Genomic DNA, 22891 nt, shown 5'->3' on the forward strand with positions numbered 1-22891 from the left:
TGCACTGATCGCCGTTGACAGCGAAGCCCTCAACACCTTTACCGACTTCCTCCCAGTGAATGGCGTACTTGAGAGTTAAACCTTCATCAATAGCGGACGAAATATACATATATTCTACGTGCAATGAGTTCCTGCTCTAACTACATCGTTGCGCGCCCAATGAACACCACTCATCTAACACCCTTCTCCATATGGTCCGAACCCGCCGAAATATCACGTTTCCTAGACCTACTGACTTCATTAGATAACTTTCTCTTACTTTTAAGACGCAGGTTAGGTAACGGATAGAAAAATAAATTAAATCCACCATCAAAGGTCTATTTATTTGATTTTTGAATGACAGGTTTAACATACGTACATGTCGAAGTACAATGGCCATTAGACAAAACTTATTTAATATAGTTGGGAACTTAACTCTAGCCCAGAGCAAAGGAAACAACCACCCTTTCTTGTGGTAAGACATTATTTAAAAAACTGGTAACTATTACTGAATAATAATAAATTACAAACATTCACTCTTCTTGCTTTTCAAGAAATTATCTGTATTTAGTTCATTCACTTTTAGGACAGTATTTACACGATTTTCTCATACAATTCATGTATTATTGTTATACATAAGTGAATCTTTTGCCATATGCTGAAATTTTATAAGAATTTCGTGGATACATGTATATTTTTTCTATTAATGAATGAATGTTTAATCTTACATAAATATATATTACAGTAGCAAAATATAAAAAATTAAAATTAACATTCATCCTAACTCGTTTCTTACTGAAGTCAGGAGAATTATTTCATCCAAATATTTAAAAATTATGATAAGAAATTTCCTTTTTCAGCACGTCCTTCTTTTTTTATTTCTTACGAGAAAATAAATTGTGCCTGTGGATTTTTACAAATTAAAGGAGTTATCCTTTATCATGATTTTCCCGTTATGGATAACCCAGATAAAACTCTTGTCGTTTTCTGTTTTTAGTATGCAATCTAACTTTTTGCTTCACACGGTTGCGTGAAAGTTCCACATATTTTTTTACGTTCAGCTCAAAAGTTTTTCCGTCAGACTGGAACGTCTCTGAATTAAAAAGGAAACGTTGTAAAATAACACAAAAAAACAAATTAAAATTGCACTTACCAAACACAATTTGATTAATTATTTTTAAAGTATTGAGCGCCTTCTTTCCCCATCGTCCATCCCAATTAAAATTTTGCATTAGTGTGTCTGTAAAAATCCGACGAAGGACTCCATCGATGCTGTTGCATATATCCTTCAACTTATGTATAAACGCAACCTATTGAAAAATAAATTTATCGGTACATCCATTTTTTACAGTAAAATAAATGTTAAAATATATTTCTTATTATAGCGACTATAGAATTACCATTGACTTGTTATACTGTTTTATATTTAGTTTCTCCTCCACTTCCAAAAGAGCATCCATTGTTACAAGAGGAAATTTTGACGCGAATTCTTCAATAGCGACGTCTTCTATTTCCCCAAACATGTGACAATCCGAATGGACCTTTTTTAATATTACCTTCTGCTCTCGTATATTTTTGTTTTTAGCCATAGCTTGGCTCCTTTGAATAATCTGAGATAAAATGTAAATTAAAAGTAATTATTCAGGTTTAATTTTACAACTTACTTTTGAATTAAAAAACAATACCTACATCTTTCAATATTACGGATTCTGTGTTGAAAACGCTGTTCTCTATTTGCCCGATCCGTTTTTCAAGTGATTCTTGCTTTTTTATAATGATTTTTAAAAGAGACAGGGCTTCTGTATATGCATAATGTTCATCAAAAATATGAAAAAGGTATATAAATTTTTATTTTGTTTAAGGTATTTAAAAAGAAGTAATAAATTCAGGAAATCATGATCTTTGAAAAGATTTTTAACTTACCTGTATTGTTTTCTGAGGGAATATTTTCGTATCCACAGATTGTTGTACTTGTACTTGGCTGTCTTTCGTATGGGGTGCTTGCATGGAACTTCTTCCGAGCAGTTGGTTGGACTTAAAACATTATTTTTTTTATAAAGTACTATTTAATGCTATATGTATATTACAGAATACCTTTCGCTTTCGAATCCTTCGACGTACTCTGTACAAATATTTCGTCCATTTTTTATATTCTTCTTATTTTATCTAATGTAAAAAAATATGTGAGAGCTGTTTTTAGTTTTAAATTAAATTTAATAAAATGTGTATATCTATATTATAAAAAATATGTATATATTCTGTTGTTGAATGCAAAAACATTTAATAATATATTAATGTGCTCACCTAACAATATTCATAATTACTCAAGTTAACCTATTAAATTAACATTTCGGATGCGATTTTTTTATTAAAAACTTTAATTACATTTGTCATCTTATTGAAATAGAGCAATCGTAATAATAAATGTACCCTGTTTAGAATATTTAAAGAAGTCTTAAATGTGATGATCATGTGACGCGGAGAAAGTTGTTGCAACATTTTATTTTCAAATTCATTTGCTACTTCTCTGTTGCAATAAGCCACATGCATATAATATAACTGAAATTATATAATTTTATATTAAATATATTGGTCCTAATTGGCAAGATTCTAATCTCAACATATCATATGGCAGCGCTCCATATCCTCATAATTGTTAGCACATAAATGATGTTTATTACGAGCGAAAAAGGTAATTTTTAAAATATAAATTTCTTACTTATAAAACCTGCAGAAAGTGTAAATTGTGAATTTATTTAAATGTTTACAGTTTAATTAAAAGAATTTGAATTGAAAAATCTGCATCAATTGTGTTAAATGTAGTGAAATACCCTTTAGAATTGTTCGAATTTTGGGAACTTTTAAACTTTAAAGTCGAATATCTCGTAAGCTAAGCGTTTGCGGTACCTAAATATAGCCCTTTCTTACAAACGGTACCTTCAGATCGCGGCGCCGAAGAACTCAGAATTGTGCCCATATTACAAAATAAACTTATATTTAGTTTATACCGCCTAAATTAAAATTCAGTCATTATTAACAATAATCATGCGATTATTACATAGTCATATGTAATAGGTGGCTTAAAACAGCGGAAACTTACTTTTGCAATAGCTTTTTGTCATTCCCACGCACCTATGATTTTACAAATATGTAAATACGTTCTAAAAATTAACTTTTTACAACTGTATGTGAAGAACAAAACTAACATAGCAGAGCCTTTAATTGCGCGAAATTCTACTGAATTACCTTAAGAATAGTCCAATAAAATTAAAATTAATTAAATAAAAACGAATTTAAAATTAAAATTGATTAAAAAAATAGGAATTTAAAATGGATGTAGTATGAATAAGTTATGAACGGCGAATTACAAATGTACGGTAGTACTAAAAGATTTATACATTCGATCTACCAAAACATCAGTTACAATTACGGGAATTTTATGTGTTTTTAACATAGTTGCTCTTACGGGATCTTAATATCAATACTAATATAATTGTAAATTGCAAAGCAGATTATATCTAAAAAGTTTCTAATAATTAACTCAACTCGGCATTAATAAACACAAAAACTTCTGGTAGGACTATATGGTAATTACCTTATGATTATCCGATAGTTGACCGATTTAGGCGAAATAGTTAACCACTTCTAGAAAAAACTTTGTTCGGTTCCTCAACACCAAGAACGCAATGCATTTTATATTCATTTTAATAAACTCTTAATTCTTGACTCGTCGCAGACGCAAAATATTTCTCATGCATTTTAATAACTTTACTTACCACGTATGACAATCAATATGCTTTTCAATATAAAATGTTATTTTTACTGCATCTGCGATTGATCCCAAAACAAAAATGGTTGATAACATGCTAGCTTTAGTTGTCTCTTTCATTCCTTCCAAATTTTCTACGAGAGAAAAGCTAGCGTAAATTCTATAGTCTGAGTTCAAACAGGGGGGTTTTGTTCTTTTTTAGAGCACGGTGAAACAAGGAAATTTTGTAGCGGAAATTGAAAGATTTTGCGAGGAGGATAATAGCCCTGGGAGACGAGCAAAATTAATGTGCTTTGAGCAACGCTAAGCAATGCGAATTGAAATTTTATGGTGAAAGACGACAGACTTCTGCATTTAGACAGCTGAAATTTGTTTATTTATTAAAAAAAGTGAAATAAAAATGAATGAAATAAGTTAATTAGAAATTATTAATAGAAATTTTGGTATTTTTGGAAAATCAATATAAATTTAACGAAAAAATTCGTTTATTATTAACTACGTTAAAATAGATTGAAATTAAACGCAATAATTGATTGTAATGCGGTAAAAGTGTGCGAAAAGTTTAAGAATATTGGAAAAATCGATAGCAAACTGTGCATTGTTTATTTTCTGCCATCTAAAAATATTAAAATATGTTTTTGTTAATATACTTACACATAATTTAATTAGTAATATAAAACTGCATACCTCTGATGCTGTAAACGCAAAGGAGGCGGCAGACTTCAAGCGACATCTGTCAAAAAATAGCAAAAATCGTCCATTTCTGAGCAGTGCTGCCTACAAAATATTAAAAACCATGAGAAATAAAACAAACGGAAACAATTATATGTACTTAAAATATACGTCACAAAGTGTAATATTATTACTTAGTGAAAATTAATTTTTTAATATTATTATTTCTTCTAATTAAAGAAGATTTTGCAGAAAAGCTATTATAAAAAAGAAAGATTTAGGAGAAGTACAATAATTCACTTAATATAGCGAAAGCAAGCTAAAAAACAAAATTGAAGTAAAAGTAATATTTACTTATAGAGTTGGTTAGTACACATACAATGTACATATGTACTATATATTTAGAAATCCGGCATACGTTTATAATTGAAGAAGGCTGTAATTTTTTTTTTTTTTGCATATAGTTAAATCTAAAATAACATGCTATTCCATATTCCCTAACTCAAAAACTGGTTTTCTGAATGAAAATATGCTTACAGTTACTTATAAAATTTCGAGAACTGACAGAGGCTTTGACAACTTTATCTTGGTCCTCAACATTAGCACCATTCAAAATACCTTCACGAATAAATGTATATTATCAGAGCATGGAAACCAATTAAGCGGGACAGTTTACACGTATTTGGTATGCAGTACAGTTTTTACCGATCATTTGATTCAAATAAACGGGTAAATCAATTAACCACGATCAATTAAAAGGACGATGATATAAGTACTATATATGTATACACAGCAAAAGCTAAAAATTAATTTTGTAGATGATTAATGATGATCACACGATGTTGTCTGCACTAGTTAGTTTAGCAAATGTATTATTATATTAATTGTTCTTATTTTTCCGTTAAATTTTACGAAATTAGCGAATTATTAAAACGAGTTGTAATTGGGATATTCTTAATTATTATTCTTAGATTAATTATAGTAAATTACTCTTGGAGGACTTAACATATCTTCCTAAATGAATTGTATGTGCAATAGTTTCATCAATATGAATTTGAGTTATTAAGAACACATTACTTATACACACATTTTGATAGTATATATTTTTATGTGTGGCTTCATAAGATGCAGTAAACAAAAACAAAACAAAAATAATATTTTTTATAACAAAAAATACTGATATAATTTAAATTTCATAAAAATAAAACGCAAAAATATCTTAAAATTCATATCAAATATTATCTTTGTAAGTATTTAATAAATTTAACTATAAGTCATTAAATTTTTAAGTATTTTCAGTACACAAAAATACTTTTGACATATCTTACTGCGTTTAAAAAAATGGTTAAGTCAAAAGCTTGTCTCTCTTGGAGCATTGAGGACCTTTTGAATGACCTCTACGTCTGCATAAAGCTTTCCTTTCACGGGCAAATGCATTTTTCCGAAAAGGAAGAAGTCGTACGGTGCCATATCAGGTGAATACGGGGAGTAAAATGTGGTTTTTGGTCAAATAATTGGTCACAAGCGTCGAACGATGAGAGAAATTTTTGGTCGTTAGTCAATTTGTACGGAACACACCTTTCGTAAGCCCAAATGTTCTTTCAAAATGCGATAAATCGTTGCTTTGGAGATGTTCAATTCCATTTACATGAATTTCAATGATGATTTCGGTTGATTTTTGATGAGTTCACGCACAGTTTCGATAGAATTTCCGGTGATCACGGATTTTTATTGGCCCACATGCTGATCATCATTTATGTCCTCACGACCCCTTTGAAAACGTAGAAACCACTCGTGCACTCTGTTACAGGATAGACAATCAACACCATAAACTTGTTTCATCAATTGAAACGTTTCGCTAAAAGTTTTATCAGTTTTAATACAAAAACAAAATTTTATGTTCGCTCTTTGTTCGAAGCTCATTTTCGCACGGATAACACAAACATACTGACACTTAAAACGCAATAACTTAATTTCCAATAGATGAAATGTTATGAAGTTCTCACTTGACAATTGATAAAGATAACAGATTCTAACGCACAAGTCAACATATAGGTGGCACCACCAGGGGGCGCTAGCTTCAAAAAGTCCTGTTTACTTTGAAATACACCTTGTATTTAACAAAACCTATGTATATATAAGCGATCAACAAACGAACGGGAATACACAAAAATTAAAAAAACGTTACATTGTAAAACATATTTATCTTCTGTTACACTGCTATTTCAATGAACAGCTGTGCGAGATATGGCTTTACTATTAAAGATAGTAGTTACGCTTAAAGAAAGTCTCTATTGGATGGCTATCTTAAATATCCAAATTAAACTTTTCTCATCACTAAAACATTCTTTTTCAAATTCGTCCTGAAAAAACCGATAGTTGTTGGAAAACATTAACACGGGCATCTCTATGTTGCTTCTTCATTCGCTGCTAGTTTTGATTCAAACTTAATGGCATAGCTATAATATGCATATGCAGCCGTATGTTACTGTCAAAAAATTAACGAAAAGCCTGTCAAATGCATAAGGAACGGAGCGTAGACTTTTGAATGACTATAATGTACTTACATGCAGAAGAGAAAATGGCCAATAAACAATTCGTGAGTGAGGGAAATAAACAGGAAGAGGAAGTAGGATCCTTTTTTGTACGATTCCTAGAAATGAAGGGGATTGACCACATAGATTTTTTATATACACGCGATTGAAATGAAAGGCATCTGATTTGTCGTAAAAACATTTATTTTTTCAATATTTTCGACTAAACTTTGTATAAAACCTTCGTTGTCCTCCATCTTCAAATTCAAAATGATGTATCTGTTGACAAAAAGCGAAAACAGCTGATTCCGTACGGAAGATGCGACCAGTTTCGCATTTTCCTTAAGCAAATGACAGCTGGTACGACGAGGAGTGCGGAGAGCGGAAAGAAAACAGGCTGCCTACCTCGCAACGTTACGATCGACCACAACACGTGCGGGATGGAATAGATACCGAGGGTTGAAGAGGGAAGCGAAACGCATTTGCAGACAGAAAAAGAAAGAGGCCGAAATGCGTGAGTACGAAGAGCTTGATAAGCTGGCCGACAGGAGTAATGCTCGAAAACTCTACTCAGAAGGTTTCAAGGCCGGAGCATACTCTTGTAGAACTCCCAAAGGTGATCTAGTCACCGATGCCCAGAGCATACTTAAATTATGGAGGAAACACTTCTCCAGTCTGCTGAATGGCAGTGAACGCACAACGCCAGGAGAAGGCGAACCCGATTCCTCAATCGATGACGATGGAGCAGATGTTCCATTGCCCGACCAGGAAGAAGTTCGAATAGCAATTACCCGCCTGAAGATGAACAAAGCGGCGGGGACCGATGGATTGCCGGCCGAGCTATATATTGCTAAGGAGCATGCATATTATAGTTTTTCCTTAAGGTTGGTATCCAGCTCTCAAGTAATTGCTCAAGAAAAAATACATTATTTCTTTAAGTAAAGAAAGAAAATAAACTTTGTGCGTAATATGTTTGTATGTATGTGTGTCGTCACATAAATTTTTTCATTGCGATTTAAGGAATGTTGTTGATGATTGGTAAGTTTTATACAACTTTTCAAAAGGAAATATACTTCATAACAATGAATTTAACTAATTTAGGATGAATTTAACGATTACTTTGAATTCAATTCAAGAAACAATTGTTGTTTTGATGTTTCTTCGCAAAACTAGGTTTGCCATATTCGCATTTTATTGAAAAAATTTATTAAAAATTATTACTAGATTACTTTAGAGCTGCATACTAGCACAAGTAAATTTAGCGCAGGAAAGTTGCTTGACCGTTTCTTAAGCGTTTTTTATTTGAAGTTTTTACATTTCTTGAGAGCTGGATACTAAGCTTTAAGTCTAATTTTGGTAGACATAATTGTACTTTTGTCTGTCTGCAACTCATACCTTCGTTTGTTGCTAAGTAATAAATAAATCTCTTCTCGCGCTTATCAATTGATACTGAGACGCTTGATACAATATAGTTCTTGGAATCTTTCAAATAATTGCAATGTACATACACACCTTCCCAAAATAATAGTTCCACGATAAAACTTAGTACTCTCAACAGTTTAAAAAACTTTTTATGGGCTGAGTGCTACAAGTTATGCTGTAAGTTTAATTAAGATAATATGGCATCGCCCTTTCTAAGAGAATGAAGTATGTGATTCCCCGAATTAATGCATGTGTCAGTTTTGTGTGAATTCTCAGAAAAAAAAAATTGCTCAATATAATAGTTACACATAAGTGAACTTAGCTTTTTGCGAAAACAAAATTAATTTTATCCAGTTTTTCAAGTTTTTTTATCTGAATTGGTAAGTTTTCTTTCAATCAAGCTCAAAATGCTGCAGATAAATTAAATTATTTTTTAATCAGATGGGTCGGAAGTCACATTGCACTGTTAAAGGAGCCCGGCTGGTTTCAAACCTCAGAAAGCAAGGAAAATCGCTTCGGGAAATTGGGAAATTAATGGAAAGGTCTCGTAATTTTGTTAAAAATGCTTTAGAGCGAAAATGTAGTAGGGAAACTCGTGGAAGGCCACAAAAAACGAGTACAGTTCTTGATCGCCACATTGTAACTATTTGAAAAAAGGACCCATTCAAGTCGTGGAAGGTGATAGCAGCAGAATTTGGAAATGTAGTAAGTGCCAAAAAAGTTCGTTTTGGCGTTTGCAAAAGGCCAAGCTACCAGGACGTATAGCCAGGAAAGTTCCATTAATGCGATCAAAAAATTTAGATATGAGGTTAAATTTTGCAAGAAGTCATTTAGATTGGTCAGGACCTGAGGGAACAAAAAAGTGGAGAAACATCTTATGGAGCGATGAAACGAAAGTAAATTTGTTTGGAAACGATTGTGAGAGAAATGTGCGTCGTCCAAAAGGAAAGGAATTTCACGTTCGATTCACAAAAACAAAACTGTGAAACATGGAGGCGGAAACGTCATGGTGTGGGGATGTTTTTCTTGGTATGGAATATGTAGAAAACCTATGGGGAGAACTAAAAAAAAATTTGGCGAGCCAATCTTTCTCTAACAAAGACCAGTTATGGGAGTRCATACAAAAAACTTGGTATGAGATACCTAAAGAAACCTGTCAGACTTTAATCAGTAGTATGCCCAAACGAATAAATAAAGTAATCCAGAATAATGGTGGATATACTAGCTATTAACTGAGTAATGTTAAATATACAACAAAACTGTTTTATAATTTGTTTTTCCAAAATAATTGTCTTATTAAAAGTGTACCTATTTTTTGAGCAAGTTTATTTTAGCTATGAAATGTTTTTAGATCTACATTTGTTTGTTTTACTTTTTTTTAAATGAAGTTTATTTAAATAAGCTTGTAAATATTTGAAAAATATAAGTACGTTGTCGTTTTTCTTAAAAATTTAAATGAAACTTTTTATTCATCAGCTTTACTTGAAAAAGTATTGTGTAACTATTATTTTGAGCAGGTGTGTATATTACGATAGCGGTTCAATGCCGCAGAAACTTGCCGGCTTTAAGCATTCCAGCTATCCCATAACTCGCTCCATTCGAAAGTTCTGTAGAACGTGGCATTCTTATACCTGAGACAGACATGTAGTAACAATACCATAGTAAACGTATCATTAATATATTTTCATCGTAAAAAAGCGATTTGGTTAAAGTTTCTCTAAAATCCTCACATAAAATGAGGAATTTCCTGCTTTTCCGAAAGAAAAAATGTGAAAAAATGTCTTGTTTTCCACTTCATTAATTAATTTTTTAAGACATTTTGAGAGAATATTTTGAATAGCTTTTGTGTAAAAGCTTTTAGCAAAGTTTGTTACCTGTTTTTTAGCAGTGTTTATACAAATACCACAATGAAACATCATAGTATTGTTACATGTAGTATTGTTATTGTTATATTTCTTTAGAATTTTCATATAAATCGAATTATGTCTTCAATAAAAACTTACGCCGACAAAGTAATAAAATTAAATTTCGACAAAATCTTACGTTTAAAGCTGTCAATTTTTATTTTCTTCATAATTGAATACTTTTGATCTTTGTGTCAATTCCACTTAACTAAAGTAATTTCTATGCAAAGTTCAATTCATACCAAAAGTTTTAAGCTATTTTACAAGTTATTAATTATGTGGTTCAATTTATGCAATTGAGAGAATAAATATTTTTTCTTAAAACTTTTAATATTTTCGAAATATTTATAATAGTTCAATTCATAATGTGTATACATTTTAAATCTGCTATCAAAATATACAAAGCCTTCAGATGCATTTTATTTGGCTGCCATCATCAATGTATCACCAAAACAGCTCAATCAATTGCTTGAGCTTGTCTATTTTTTAAATAGAAGATCTTATAACTTATTGTTAGGCGTAAAAAAAACAGATCCAATTAATAAAATAATTAAAAAAAAAAATCATCAATGTCATTACATTTTGAAAATGTCTCCCGGAAAGAGATACATATCTACATATATTTCTTTTACTTTAAGTCTTTACAAAGAATTTTAACATTTGAGTTGCAGTTTACACACCAAATATAATCCTAATTGGTAAATGCAGTATGACTTTATTATAAATTTATATTTTTACTTTCTTGTAGAGTAATTTATGTGTAAAAAATACTTTAAAGGCACTTTGGGCTTGACACTAGCTCTTTAAAACTTAATACCAAAAATGCAACTATATGTCGTTCATGTTGCTCATGTGCGTATCTGTCTAAATATATCAAAATGTAAATAATCTGTCCCACTTATATATAATTACTATAAACATGTTATAAAATATTGTATTTTTATGCGTATACTGCTATGTCAGATTGTATGTATGCTTTAGCGATTCGGTTGATTGCTCGATATTAATCTAATTGTATTCTTGACGTGGGAAATAATTGGGCATCAGCACATGTATTAAAACACCGGTCATCATAAGTGAAAAGTAGAGTATAATAGCGATCCACCAGAGTATTCTTTCCCAACGACGTACTTCCAGATTTCGCAGCACCCCTATACCTACCAATAGACCCGCGACGGCGCCTGATAAATGTGCAATGTAACCGATTTGATCGTGCTGATCTGTCAAATGCCGATAAACAGAAGTACCCAAGTCCGTGAAGCAGAATATAAGAAATACAAATAACTGCACTATAGCATACTCCATTTCCTTATAATTCTGTTTTGGAAATAAATGGAAAGAAATACTTTTATTGTTTTTATAATGTTTTAAAATGAAATAACTTACCAGAATTATGGTGGCAATGTGCGCTGTGATTAGCGCATAAACGCCACCAGAGGCACCGGCTAAGAAAATGCGCGGACTGGTCAATGATGTACCCATCGAGCCTGCCAACACACCAGCCAAATAAATCAAAGCTACACGCCACCAATGATGTACAAGTTCCAAAGCGACGCCCAGAAATATTTGTATGATAAGGTTCATGAAAAGATGCATCAAGCCGACATGCACAAACATGTATGTGACAAAACGCCAAGCCTCGTAACGCTTGTAGGGATTGTAAATGAAGAGAGTTGCTGCGGGGCCATTCGTATTTTCACCTATATTGGCAGTGTTGTTAGGATCGTCTCTGCAAAAAATATAAGCAGGTTTAAAGAAATTAGTCCAGTGGTACACTGACGGCTCGAAAATACCGGAAGGCATTGGAGACATTGGCATTGAGGGACCGCAAGCTAGCTATCTATACCAATGGTATGTTTTCCAAGCATTTTCAAGCAGAAGTTTTTGCTATAAGTCAGTGTGTAGAACTCAATCTCCACCGCAAGAAGCGCATCGCCATTCTTAGCGGCAGTCAAGCGGCACTAAAAGAGATCTCAGCATATGAGGTTAAATCGCTTTTAGTAGAAGAGTGCATAGCTGGAAATGTGCTGGCCGAAAGCGTCCAAGATGATTTGATCAGAACCATACATCGCAGGGGGGCCCACACTCTTAAGGAGAAGAGAGTTGAGAGAAAACAGCACTGAAAGCAGGCAGCAAGAATGCGTCATGCCAAACTGCTTCTAGGAAGGTACAATCCCTCTAGGTTTAAGGAAATGATTAATCTCCCCCGTGACGAATTCCGCCTCTATGTCGCGCTCTACACAGGGTACTGCAGTCTCAGGTAGCACTTGTCCAACATAGACGTAGTCTCTTGCGCAAACTGCCGATTTTGCGACTTGGAACAGAAAACATCTGCACACCTGATTCTGAATTGTCCAGCAATTTGCAGAAGCAGGCTTTAGGCTCTGGGTTCCATCTATGTGGACAGGGATCACATCACCTCAGTAGTGCCCTGCAGGCTCCTGGAATTATTCAGGAAGCTGGATCTTGGTGACCATATATGATATAGGTGAGGGCACATAGGCCCAGTTCGCAGCCCAATACCTCATTACATACTATCTAAAGAAATTAGTAACAACAAAAATCTCATTTTAAAGGGTTGCGTAAAATGGGCGTAAGAATAAAAGAGCAGCTTGAAAGTATTCCAGAATATGTTAGATGATTAAACATTTAAAATTTGTAGTATATTGTTGAATTTTTTACGATTGTTAGCCATTGCCAGCTGGAAAGGAAGCCAAATTTAAATTTGGAACATGAAAATTATATTCGAGTTTACTACTGGCGGCCTACCGTTTAGCGATCGTAAAAATCATAAAAAGAACTGTGTACAATATTGTTCTTTTTTTTTAATAATGAAAAGTTCTAATAGATGTATGTATACTTTTGTACTTTCAGTGTAAGTGTAATAGCGAGCTCTTTTAGCCGATTTAGCTATTCTTCGTAATATTTTAGTACTAAAAATTATAAATTAGTTTTGCTAAATTTATACTTACTGAAAATGTATTACATCCACTAAGAAGAATAAAATTTCAATTATGGAGAATATAACCATAGTCAGTGGCGGTGGGCAGACTGACATTTGCTTTTCATAGACACCATCTGCAAATATTAAATATTTAAAAAAAAAATCCAATAAGAAATAAAAACTTAGTTGGAACGCCATTTCCACTTACCCAATTGGTCACCCTCGATTGCTTTTGGCGGCGGAACAACCAAGCGACAGTATTTGGTAAGAATATTCCTTATCATCCATTTGTGAGTTTGGGACATTTGATAAAATTCCTCGAAATTTAAACGCCCATCACTATCATCATCAGACATTTGAAGAATTTGTGAAGCAATGTAATCGGGAATATCACTGCAGAGGCCTGCATTGATAAGGCCTTTAAGTTCGTGAATATTAATGAAGCCATCGCCATCTGAATCATGCTAAAAGATTATACTTATTTTAATATAATTACGTTGTTTTACATAAACGTTAAAGATAGAAATATATACAACGTGCGTTCCAAAGTAAACAGGACTTAAAAAATTCAAATTATTATTGTTATTTTATTCAAAATCGTCTTCTTCTGCTCCAATACAACTTTTTGGACCGTTAAAAAGCACGAGTGTTTTAGCTCGTTGGCCGCTATGGCCGCCAGTATGCCGGTACAAGACTTTTTGAATGACCTCTACGTCTGCATAACGCTTTCCTTTCACGGGCATTTTTCCGAAAAGGAAGAAGTCGCACGGCATCATATCACGTGAGTACGGGGAGTGGTTAAATGTGAAATGCTATAAATTGTTGCTTTAAAGATGTTCAATTCCATTTCCATGAATTTCAATGATGATTTCGGTTAATTTTTGATGAATTCGCGCAAAGATTCGATTGAATTTACGTTTTTTTTATTGTCCCACATATTGATCATCATTTATGTCCTCACGACCACTTTGAAAACGTTGAAACCACTCGATAGCTCTGCTACGGGATAGGCAATCATCGCCATAAACTTGTTTCATCAATTGAAACGTTTCGGTTAAAGTTTTATCAATTATAAAACAAAATTTAATGTTGGCTCTTTGTTCGAAGCTCATTTTCGCACGCATAACACAAACATACCGATACTTAAAACGAAATAACTTGTCTTTCAATCTATGAAATGTCATGAAATTCTCACTGGATAAAAATAACAGATTCTAACGCACCAGTCGACATATAGATATAAATTCAAAAAGTCCTGTTTACTTTGGAACGCACCTTGCAGTTATAAAATAAAACACCCTATTTTCAATTATTTGTTAACTGTTGACTGATTATATTTTTTTTTATTATACTAGAGAAAAAACGTAGCACGTTGAGGACGGTGTGAGCCCCCGGTGGGTCACGCTGTCTTTGATACAGTACTATTTTTTGATAAATGAAATAAAACTATTTGGTATCAAAACAACTTTTTAAATATATTTATTAATATTTGTGAGTTTTTTTAAACAAAGTGGTGGTTTATTTTCGCAAAATTGGCAGAACGTTGTAACTTTTATGGTTCTATTCAACAAAACTTTTGCTTCGTTGAGCAGATAATGTTTTAAAACATTCATGGCATCGTTTCCGTGACTTTCTTTCAAAGCACGCATCTTTGCTGAGCTTTCAGCTGGAAATTTTGTTGCTATATTTTGCTAATTTTTGTGCATTTGTAGAACTCCAAACTTAGCCTAGACAACAAAGTGTTTTTATATAATGCGGTCATAAAGCCGATTTGGATGTATGACATTCAACTGTAGGTAAGACCTGTGCAACTAATATTTATTTAATAAAAAGGTTCGAATCAAAAATTCGTAAAATAATCACGTGTTCACCGTGGTACATGCGTAATAAAAATATCCATGAAGACCTTGGTATTTCTATGCTAAAGAATGAAGTAGAAGACAACAGAATTAAATATATACCTAAACTCCGAGATCACCCAAGCCCTTTGGCTAATGCTTTGGTATATTCCTGCGATCAAACATGCCTTAAAAGATATGCCTGCGTACTAAGGCGCCGGGTATCACTAAAACAGCTCAATCACTTGCTTGAGCTTGTTTAGTTTTTAATAAATTTAAGATTTTATAACTTATTGTTAGGCTTTTAAAACAAAAAGGAGATTCAATAAATAAAAAAATATATTGCACAAAAAACCAAAAAAAAAAACATAATTATATGCCATTGAACCTTAAAAAATGTAAAACGATGTGCTTTTCACGTAGATCTGTAGACCTGACTTCAAATGTAATACCAAACTTTAGCTTGGAGCAAGTATGCAGTTTTGTTGATCTGGGAGTAATAATGGACCCTAAACTCACTTTTTAATCTTCACGTATCTTCCACGGGTTTTAACCTAAAGGCGCTCTAAGTTTTGTTAAAATTTGGTGTAAAGAATTTCTTACTACAAAAACTATTTTTACATCTTTGGTGGAGGCCTATATTAGAGTATGCTTCTGTGGTTTGGAAACCTAGTTATCCATTCAGAGAAGTTAGAGTCCGTTCAAAACCAATTTTTACTTTTTGCCTTTTTGAAAATTTTGGGTTAAACGAATTATTCCGCCGTATATGGCACAATTTCTATTCTCATAGAACATTTCATCTACCACACACACTCTTTACCATTAAAAAAATATTTTATTTGCTCTTAACGAGTAACATTAAAAAATAATGAACTTACTTTAATCTAATTCTAAATTCTGGCTGTTGAAATTCTTGTTTCTAAAGCTGAGCAGCTTAAGATCGCAACGCCTGAAACTCTCTTGCCTTTTATGACTCGGCTAATTCCGCTCGTTTGCGGATTGCGCCCCTCGCGTTGGTTGGGCGGGAGGCGGGTAATCGTTGGGTATTACAATATATATATATGAATTATATGAATTATATATATTATATAACGATTATTTTTCGATGATACAGACAAGCGTTAGGTGAACAAAACTATTATACTCTGTTAATTACCATATTAAATATTCACATGTGTAAACAAATTTACAATTATATAAAACGTAAAAATATATCGATGAAATAAAAAATGTAATTTCTAAGAAAACTTGCCATATTAATGTATAGTAAATATATATTTTTTTATCATCAGAAAGTGGAGGTTTCAAAGAAGAAAGCGCTAGCAGACTTTTTAATAAAACGGATATTTTGTTAAAATAATTCTTTTAAATAAAAAACTTTAAGGCATGTTTGGAACATTAAAATGTGGTTTATTCTAAATTTTGGAAAGGAATGTTTTTTTGTAAAAGCTTATGCCGAGAAAAGAGATTTAGAGGAAAATGAAAAAATGAAAAGGCTGCCTTTATGACGCGATGTATGAATTTGGTATCTTTGCAAAACTAAAAGCTCCGGAAGGATCGATAAGGACCTCTCCGAGCCATTCGATACCAAACAAGGTTTCAGACAAGGCGACTCCCTATCGTGTGACTTATTCAATTTACTCCTGGAGAAAATAGTTCGGGCTGCAGAGCTGAACAGAGGAAGTACAATCTTCTATAAGAGTGTACAGCTGCTGGCATACGCCAATGAAATTGGTATCATTGGCTCCAACAACCGCGCTGTTAGTTCTATTTTCTTCAGTTTTGATAAGCAAGCGAAACAAATGGATAGTAAACGAGGGCAAGACGAAATACATCCTGTAATCAAGCAAACAGTCGTCGGACTCGCGACTTGGCTCCCACGTCACTGTTTACAGTCGCAACTTCTAAGTCGTAGATAATTTCGTCTATCTTGGAACCAACATTAACCACAATAACAACGTCAGCCTCAAAATCCAACGCAGAATAACTCTTGCCAACAGGTGCTACTTCGGACTGAGTAGGCATAAGTCATGGCACAATGAGCTGTATAAGTTATACGACTACATTGACATAGTTCAGAGCAGAGGAAAGGGAAGACCACCACTCCGATGGAAAGACCAGGATGATTTGGCTACACTTGGAATCTCCGATTGGCGCCAAACAGCGAAAAGGAAAAACGACTGGCGCACTGTTGTAAACTCGACTATAACCGCGTAAGCGATAATTAAATCAATAAAGAGGAAGAAAGCCGAAAAAATTAAAGTATGTACATACATATGTAAGTAAGTTTATCAAATTGCACCTTAAGATATTTTTACTGCTATAACATTATTATAATTGAATTGGAGCTTCCAGAGGACAAAAAGGAAAATTCAACTAGCAGATAATTAAACAATATCGAGATAAATAAAATATGCGTTGTAAAATACTGATAACCTAAATGAGAGACTAGTTCCTTAATCCCGGATTTTTAATTCAAACACCTAGAAACGAATGAATGATAATCATATTCATGCAATTATATAATATATGTACTACTGTGATTAAATTGAAATGTGAATTTTGTCCATTTCCCTGCAATACACTTATGCCAACGAATTTTCGAGTCATCATAGCAATTGGAAAAACTCTCCGTCGTGATGGCCATCAGAGCCTTCTTCGATTCAGCTTTTATATCCTCAATTGAGCCAAAACGATGTCCTCGGAGTGGTCATGTGAATTTGCTGAATAACCAGGTGGTTGCGGCACGAAAATGTGGCGAAATTATCACGAATAACCAATGCAGTATGAGGTGCATTATTGCACTTCTCTGTTCCATAAATTATGTAATTATGTATATACGTACATTTATTTACGCACATATAGTATGTTTTAAAACATGTTTCCATATATGTTTATGAGTATTATTTTATCATAAAAACATGTTTAACCTTAAATACAATGATTAGTTTGAATGACAAACTTGAAATCGCTCAAATGCCAATTTTAGGAAAAATTAAATACCAAAACATAGTAGTACATTACGACAAGTGCTATCGTAATTCAGTTACAAAATTTTTTGAGTGCTGTGTTGCATAAGCAAAAGGAGATATATACATATGTACATATATATATAACTTGCGCGCCTAAACTGGAACGTCGGCATTGCGCTTTTTAACGGTACCATGCGTTAACGCGGCCAAAATTTAAATAAGCTCGTAAATTTTCTTGATAGTTTCTCAAATCTCTAGGATTTTCTTAATCCTATATATAAAAATAAGTTAAAATTAATGTCTATTCGCTATAGCTGACTAAAAAAATCAGAAAATGTTAATTTTTAACCGATTCACGAGCGTAAATTTTCAAAAAGTGACTTTAAAAAAATTTTTTTTAATTTTTTTTGTTTTGTTTTCCAATTGATTTATTTGTAAATTACTTGAAGAGTACAATTTCTGTCGTTTGCTTTCTTTATATCGGCTATTCAAAAGGTAAATTATTGAAAATTATTCAGTGAAAACTTTATTTGTGTTTCATACAAAGTGATCAATTACAGATTGAAATTTGTTACAATGCCACAAAGAGGTCGCGCTAATATCGGTCGGTGTTTTTTTTTGTCATCAATATATTATACATTGGCAGCCCAAAGTACATGCACGAGTAGCCGATGGATGCGATACAGTCTGCCAGTAACAGCGTGGTCGTGTTAATTTAAAAAAAAATTATTTTATGAAATTTTCATATTTATATATATAGTACATTGTACACTTTACACACAATAATGCAACTTGGTCAATAATGTGTCCAGTCACAACCGGCGTCGATAATTGCCTGGCATCTCCGAGGCAAGCTTTCTACTAATTTGACAGCGTATTCTACCATACCAGATTTTCACCATGCGCCAAATTTTGGAAAATACCCGGGAAAGGAGAATCGACACACACCCCCTCTTCATCGATTACAAAGCTGCTTTCGACATCACGAAAAGGAGCTGCCTTTATGCCGCGATGTCTGAATTTGGTATCCACGCAAAACTAATACGGCTGTGTAAATTGACGTTGAGCAACACTAAAAACTCCGTCAAGATTTCGAAGGACCTCTCCGAGCCGTTCGGTACCAAACAAGGTTTCAGACAAGGCGACTCCCTATCGTGCGACTTCTTCAACCTGCTGCTGGAGAAAATAATTCGAGCTGCAGAACTGAATCGAGCAGCACCGTTAGTTCTGCTTTCTCCAGATATACAAGGAAACAAAGCAAATGGGTCTGGCAGTGAACGAGGGCAAGACCAATTATCTCCTGTCATCAAACAGTCGTCGCAATCGTGATTTGGCTTTCACGTCACTGTTGACAGTCATAACTTTGAAATTGTAGATAGTTGCGTATATTTGGGAATCGGCATAAACACCATTAACAATGTCAGCCTGGAAATACAACGCAGGATACATAACTCTTGCGAACAAGTGCTACTTCGGACTGAGTAGGCAATTAAAAAATAAAGTTCTCTATCGACGAACAAAAACCAAACTCTATAAGTCACTCATTATTTCCGCCCTGCTATATGGTGCAGAGGCTTGGACGATGACAACAGATGAGTCGACGTTGCGAGTTTCCGGGAGAAAAGTTCTGCGAAAGGTTTTTGGTCCTTTGCGTGTTGGACACGGCGAATATCGCATTCAGTAGAACGATGAGCTGTACGAGATATACGACGACATTGAAATAGTTCAGCGAATTAAAACACAGCGGGTACACTGGCTAGGTCATGTTGTCCGAATGGACCAAAACACTCCAGCTCTGAAAGTATTAGGTCATAAAAAAAACTGACACATACGAACGCCAAACCCTTTGAGGGTTTTACTATACTGACCTAGAACCATCACCCTGGCTTGGAATTTCTCACCAAGCTGTTGTACTGTGTAATATGTCAATTCTCAAACATAATTTAAATAAGCACAACCAAATGATTATAAATCCACTTTTTTTACGCATTATATTTTTAATAAATAAGAGAAAAATAAAATGATTAATAATAAAATGTATGACCTCCATTGTTCCGAATAACATCTTCCAGGCGTCTGGGCATAGATTTAAATAAAGAATGGATAAGTTTGATCAATTGTTGCCCTTTTTCGACGATGGCCGATCCGCTTCGAAAACCTTGGCTGATAACACGGACCAAAGGTTTTCAATAGGGTTTAGGTTAGGACCAATTGTAAACCAGTCGAGAAATTTTATATTCCGAGCCAGCTAGAAATCAACATGGAACGATGAATCGCTGCATTATCGTGCTGGTAAATTCATTTTCAACAAATTCTTCTCCGAAATCAATTAGAACTTCGTCCAGTAATTTAATGCAGTATTCTGAGTCCATTTTTGTTCTTACAAAGAAAACTGGAGTTTTACCTCTGTAAGTTATCCCAGGCCTAACCATGAGTGATCCGCCTCCAAAATTTTGTCGCTTAAATTTCTGCTTTGAGGATTCTTTGAGCCTCCAATATTGGGCCATCTGACCAGATGGTCTCCAAAGATATTGTTTTTTTTTTCGTCAGTAAAAATAACGGTTTTCCACTAGCGATATTTTTCCATGAAACGAAACCTGGCCAATTTGTGTTTGTCGGTCAATGACGGTTGGACACGTTTTTTGTCATAAATACTATCTAATTTACATCTATTACACTTTTGGAGGCCTCCCACTTCTCTTATTTTTTCCATAATTAATCCTTATTGTAAAAATTTCCTTACAATATCCTTCGACCTATTGAATCGTCTTGAAATGTTTTGATTTGACAAACTCTCTTCATAATATGCCATAAATTTTCCTTTCTCTTCTTCAGTCAAAGATTTTTCGTGAAGCATTCTTTACGATTTTGAAAAAAAGTTAAAAAATATGATATTAATTAGCTAATTAAATTACTTATGCAAAAATAATTAATAACTCACATGTAGTCTTGTCACAACTAAACAAACAATGAAATCAAATAAGCGCCCTCTGGCTTTATAAATATTTCGCTGGGTGTATAAATTTCTGTTTTCGGTGAAATAGGAACTTACTCCAAGTAATTTCATGATTTTATTAAACATAAACTCGATCGAGATCATACAAATTTTAATTGTTTATTAAATTATATATATGTATTCTTACTAGGATTGTTAGAATGTTTCTATTCTATTCTACTGGGATTGTTGGGATGATTTCACGACGATAAATATTTAATGTTTTATTATTTTCTTGTTCGAACATTCTGAATGTCATAGCATAGTCGATTTAGTTACTACTCGATTTTATTTACAATATTTGATTTTTTTAACCAAAGATTAGATAACAAGTTTAAATTCATGTATACCATGTACATATATACAAACTTGCCTTCCAAAAATATATGTATAAATATATAAATCAGCACGAATGTATGAATGGGTTCATCCGGTGTGACCGCCGTTTTTTAGCATTTTTTATAATGAAATGAAAAAAAAAACATCAACCCTGCAACTTTTTTAAAAATATTAATTAAGCCTTGAGTTGTAATTATGAATTTTCTTAAGCAAAAGTATTTTGTCAATTGCTCTAATGGCACCCATGAAAAAAAGGCACACAAACAGTGTACATGATTCCAACAGATCAAAATAAAAAATGCATGCTAATCTGTAGGATTATTGCCGAAAGTAGGATATTTTACATGCATTGAAATTTAAATTTTTTGAATGCGTTTAAACATTAAAACACAAAATTTAATGATTTTTCTCAACTACTTTTTTATGAAAAAAAAATGGTTCAATATTTTTCAAAAATTTTGGTTCAGGCGATAGAAACATGTGTAATGAATATATCATATAACTTAAAACTTTAAAGCATTCGATGGAATCGTTTTTGAGAAATCGGAAAGCCAATTTGAAAAATTTTGTTTCGAGAAAAATAGGTTTGAAAATTCAGGTCTGCTCTTGATGGGATTAATGCAAAAGCAAAAAAACTTTTGAAACCCAAGGGATGACTCCCTTAATGTTTACTTATTTATTTAATTATATACATACTTATGTATGTATCAAAGGCGCAAATAGTAATAACATGAATATAGATAAGAAATCAATTGCATAAAACCCAAACCAAAGCAACTTTCCAAAATGCTTAGTTAAGTAAAATATCGTACACATATGTATATTTCACGCCATATATACATATGTATACATATGCATGTGTTCTCATCTTATGAATTTCTAATTACTAAAGAATGTTTAAATAAAAAATAGATAACAGGTTTCTGAATATCGTTCGTATGCAAAAAAAAACCAAATGTAAACATTCAAAGAAAAAAATATTAAATACACGGGAAAATTGCCAATGCCTCAATTGGTAAGTACAAAACGTAAATTAAAAATTAAGCTGGAAAACGGAAATGTGAAAAGCTAAATTATAAAGCAAAAAAACCACAAATGTGTGCCTTTTTATACCCTGAACAGGGTATATTAATTTTGTCACGAAGTTTGTAACACCCAGAAGAAAGCGTCGGAGACCCTATAAAGTATATATATAAATGATCAGTATGTTGAGCTGATTCGATTTAGCCATGTCTGTCTGTCTGTCTGTCCGTCTGTCTGTATATATACGAACTAGTCCCTCAGTTTTTAAGAAATCGTTTTGAAATTTTGCAAACACCATTTTCTCTTCAAGAAGCTACTCATTTGTCGGAACTGCCGATATCGGACCACTATAGCATAGAGCTGCCATATAAACTGAACGATCGGAATCAAGTTCTTGTATGGAAAACTTTCACATTTGACAAGACATATTCACGAAATTTGGTATAGATAATTTTCTAAGGCAACTATGTAATCTCCGAAAAAATTGTTCAGATCGGCTC

The 22891-nt window shown here is 33.1% G+C and overlaps 2 protein-coding genes across 5 annotated transcripts in view; both read right to left on the reverse strand.

The window, feature by feature from the left end:
* Positions 1–511: 511 nt before the first annotated feature.
* LOC108969527 lies at positions 512–3846 on the reverse strand. Of its 4 annotated transcripts, none has more exons than XM_018934290.1 (7): positions 3756–3846; positions 2074–2145; positions 1903–2013; positions 1669–1778; positions 1380–1589; positions 1133–1289; positions 512–1072 (listed from the first exon to the last, which is right to left on the reverse strand). In XM_018934290.1, the coding sequence occupies exons 2-7, from the start codon at positions 2120–2122 to the stop codon at positions 933–935; spliced, it is 777 nt and encodes a 258-aa protein (XP_018789835.1). In that variant the 5' UTR covers positions 2123–2145; positions 3756–3846; the 3' UTR covers positions 512–932. The 4 variants fall into 4 exon arrangements, with proteins under 4 accessions (XP_018789835.1, XP_018789833.1, XP_018789834.1 ...); XM_018934288.1 differs by having other exon boundaries at positions 3575–3831; XM_018934289.1 differs by lacking the exon at positions 3756–3846 and adding an exon at positions 3080–3308.
* Positions 3847–10415: 6569 nt separating this feature from the next.
* Positions 10416–22891, reverse strand: part of LOC108969542 (protein rhomboid) — a 14507-nt gene continuing 2031 nt past the window's right edge. The window contains exons 2-5 of the mRNA XM_018934327.1: positions 13433–13688; positions 13253–13358; positions 11667–12009; positions 10416–11597 (exon numbers count right to left, since the gene is read on the reverse strand). Coding sequence (XP_018789872.1) covers positions 11289–11597; positions 11667–12009; positions 13253–13358; positions 13433–13688 — 1014 coding nt within the window. The 3' untranslated portion in view covers positions 10416–11288. The remainder of the gene's footprint in view (positions 11598–11666; positions 12010–13252; positions 13359–13432; positions 13689–22891) is intronic.

Source organism: Bactrocera latifrons, unplaced genomic scaffold (assembly GCF_001853355.1).
Source record: "Bactrocera latifrons isolate USDA-ARS-PBARC rearing strain unplaced genomic scaffold, ASM185335v1 scaffold_256, whole genome shotgun sequence".
Lineage (NCBI taxonomy): Eukaryota > Metazoa > Arthropoda > Insecta > Diptera > Tephritidae > Bactrocera > Bactrocera latifrons.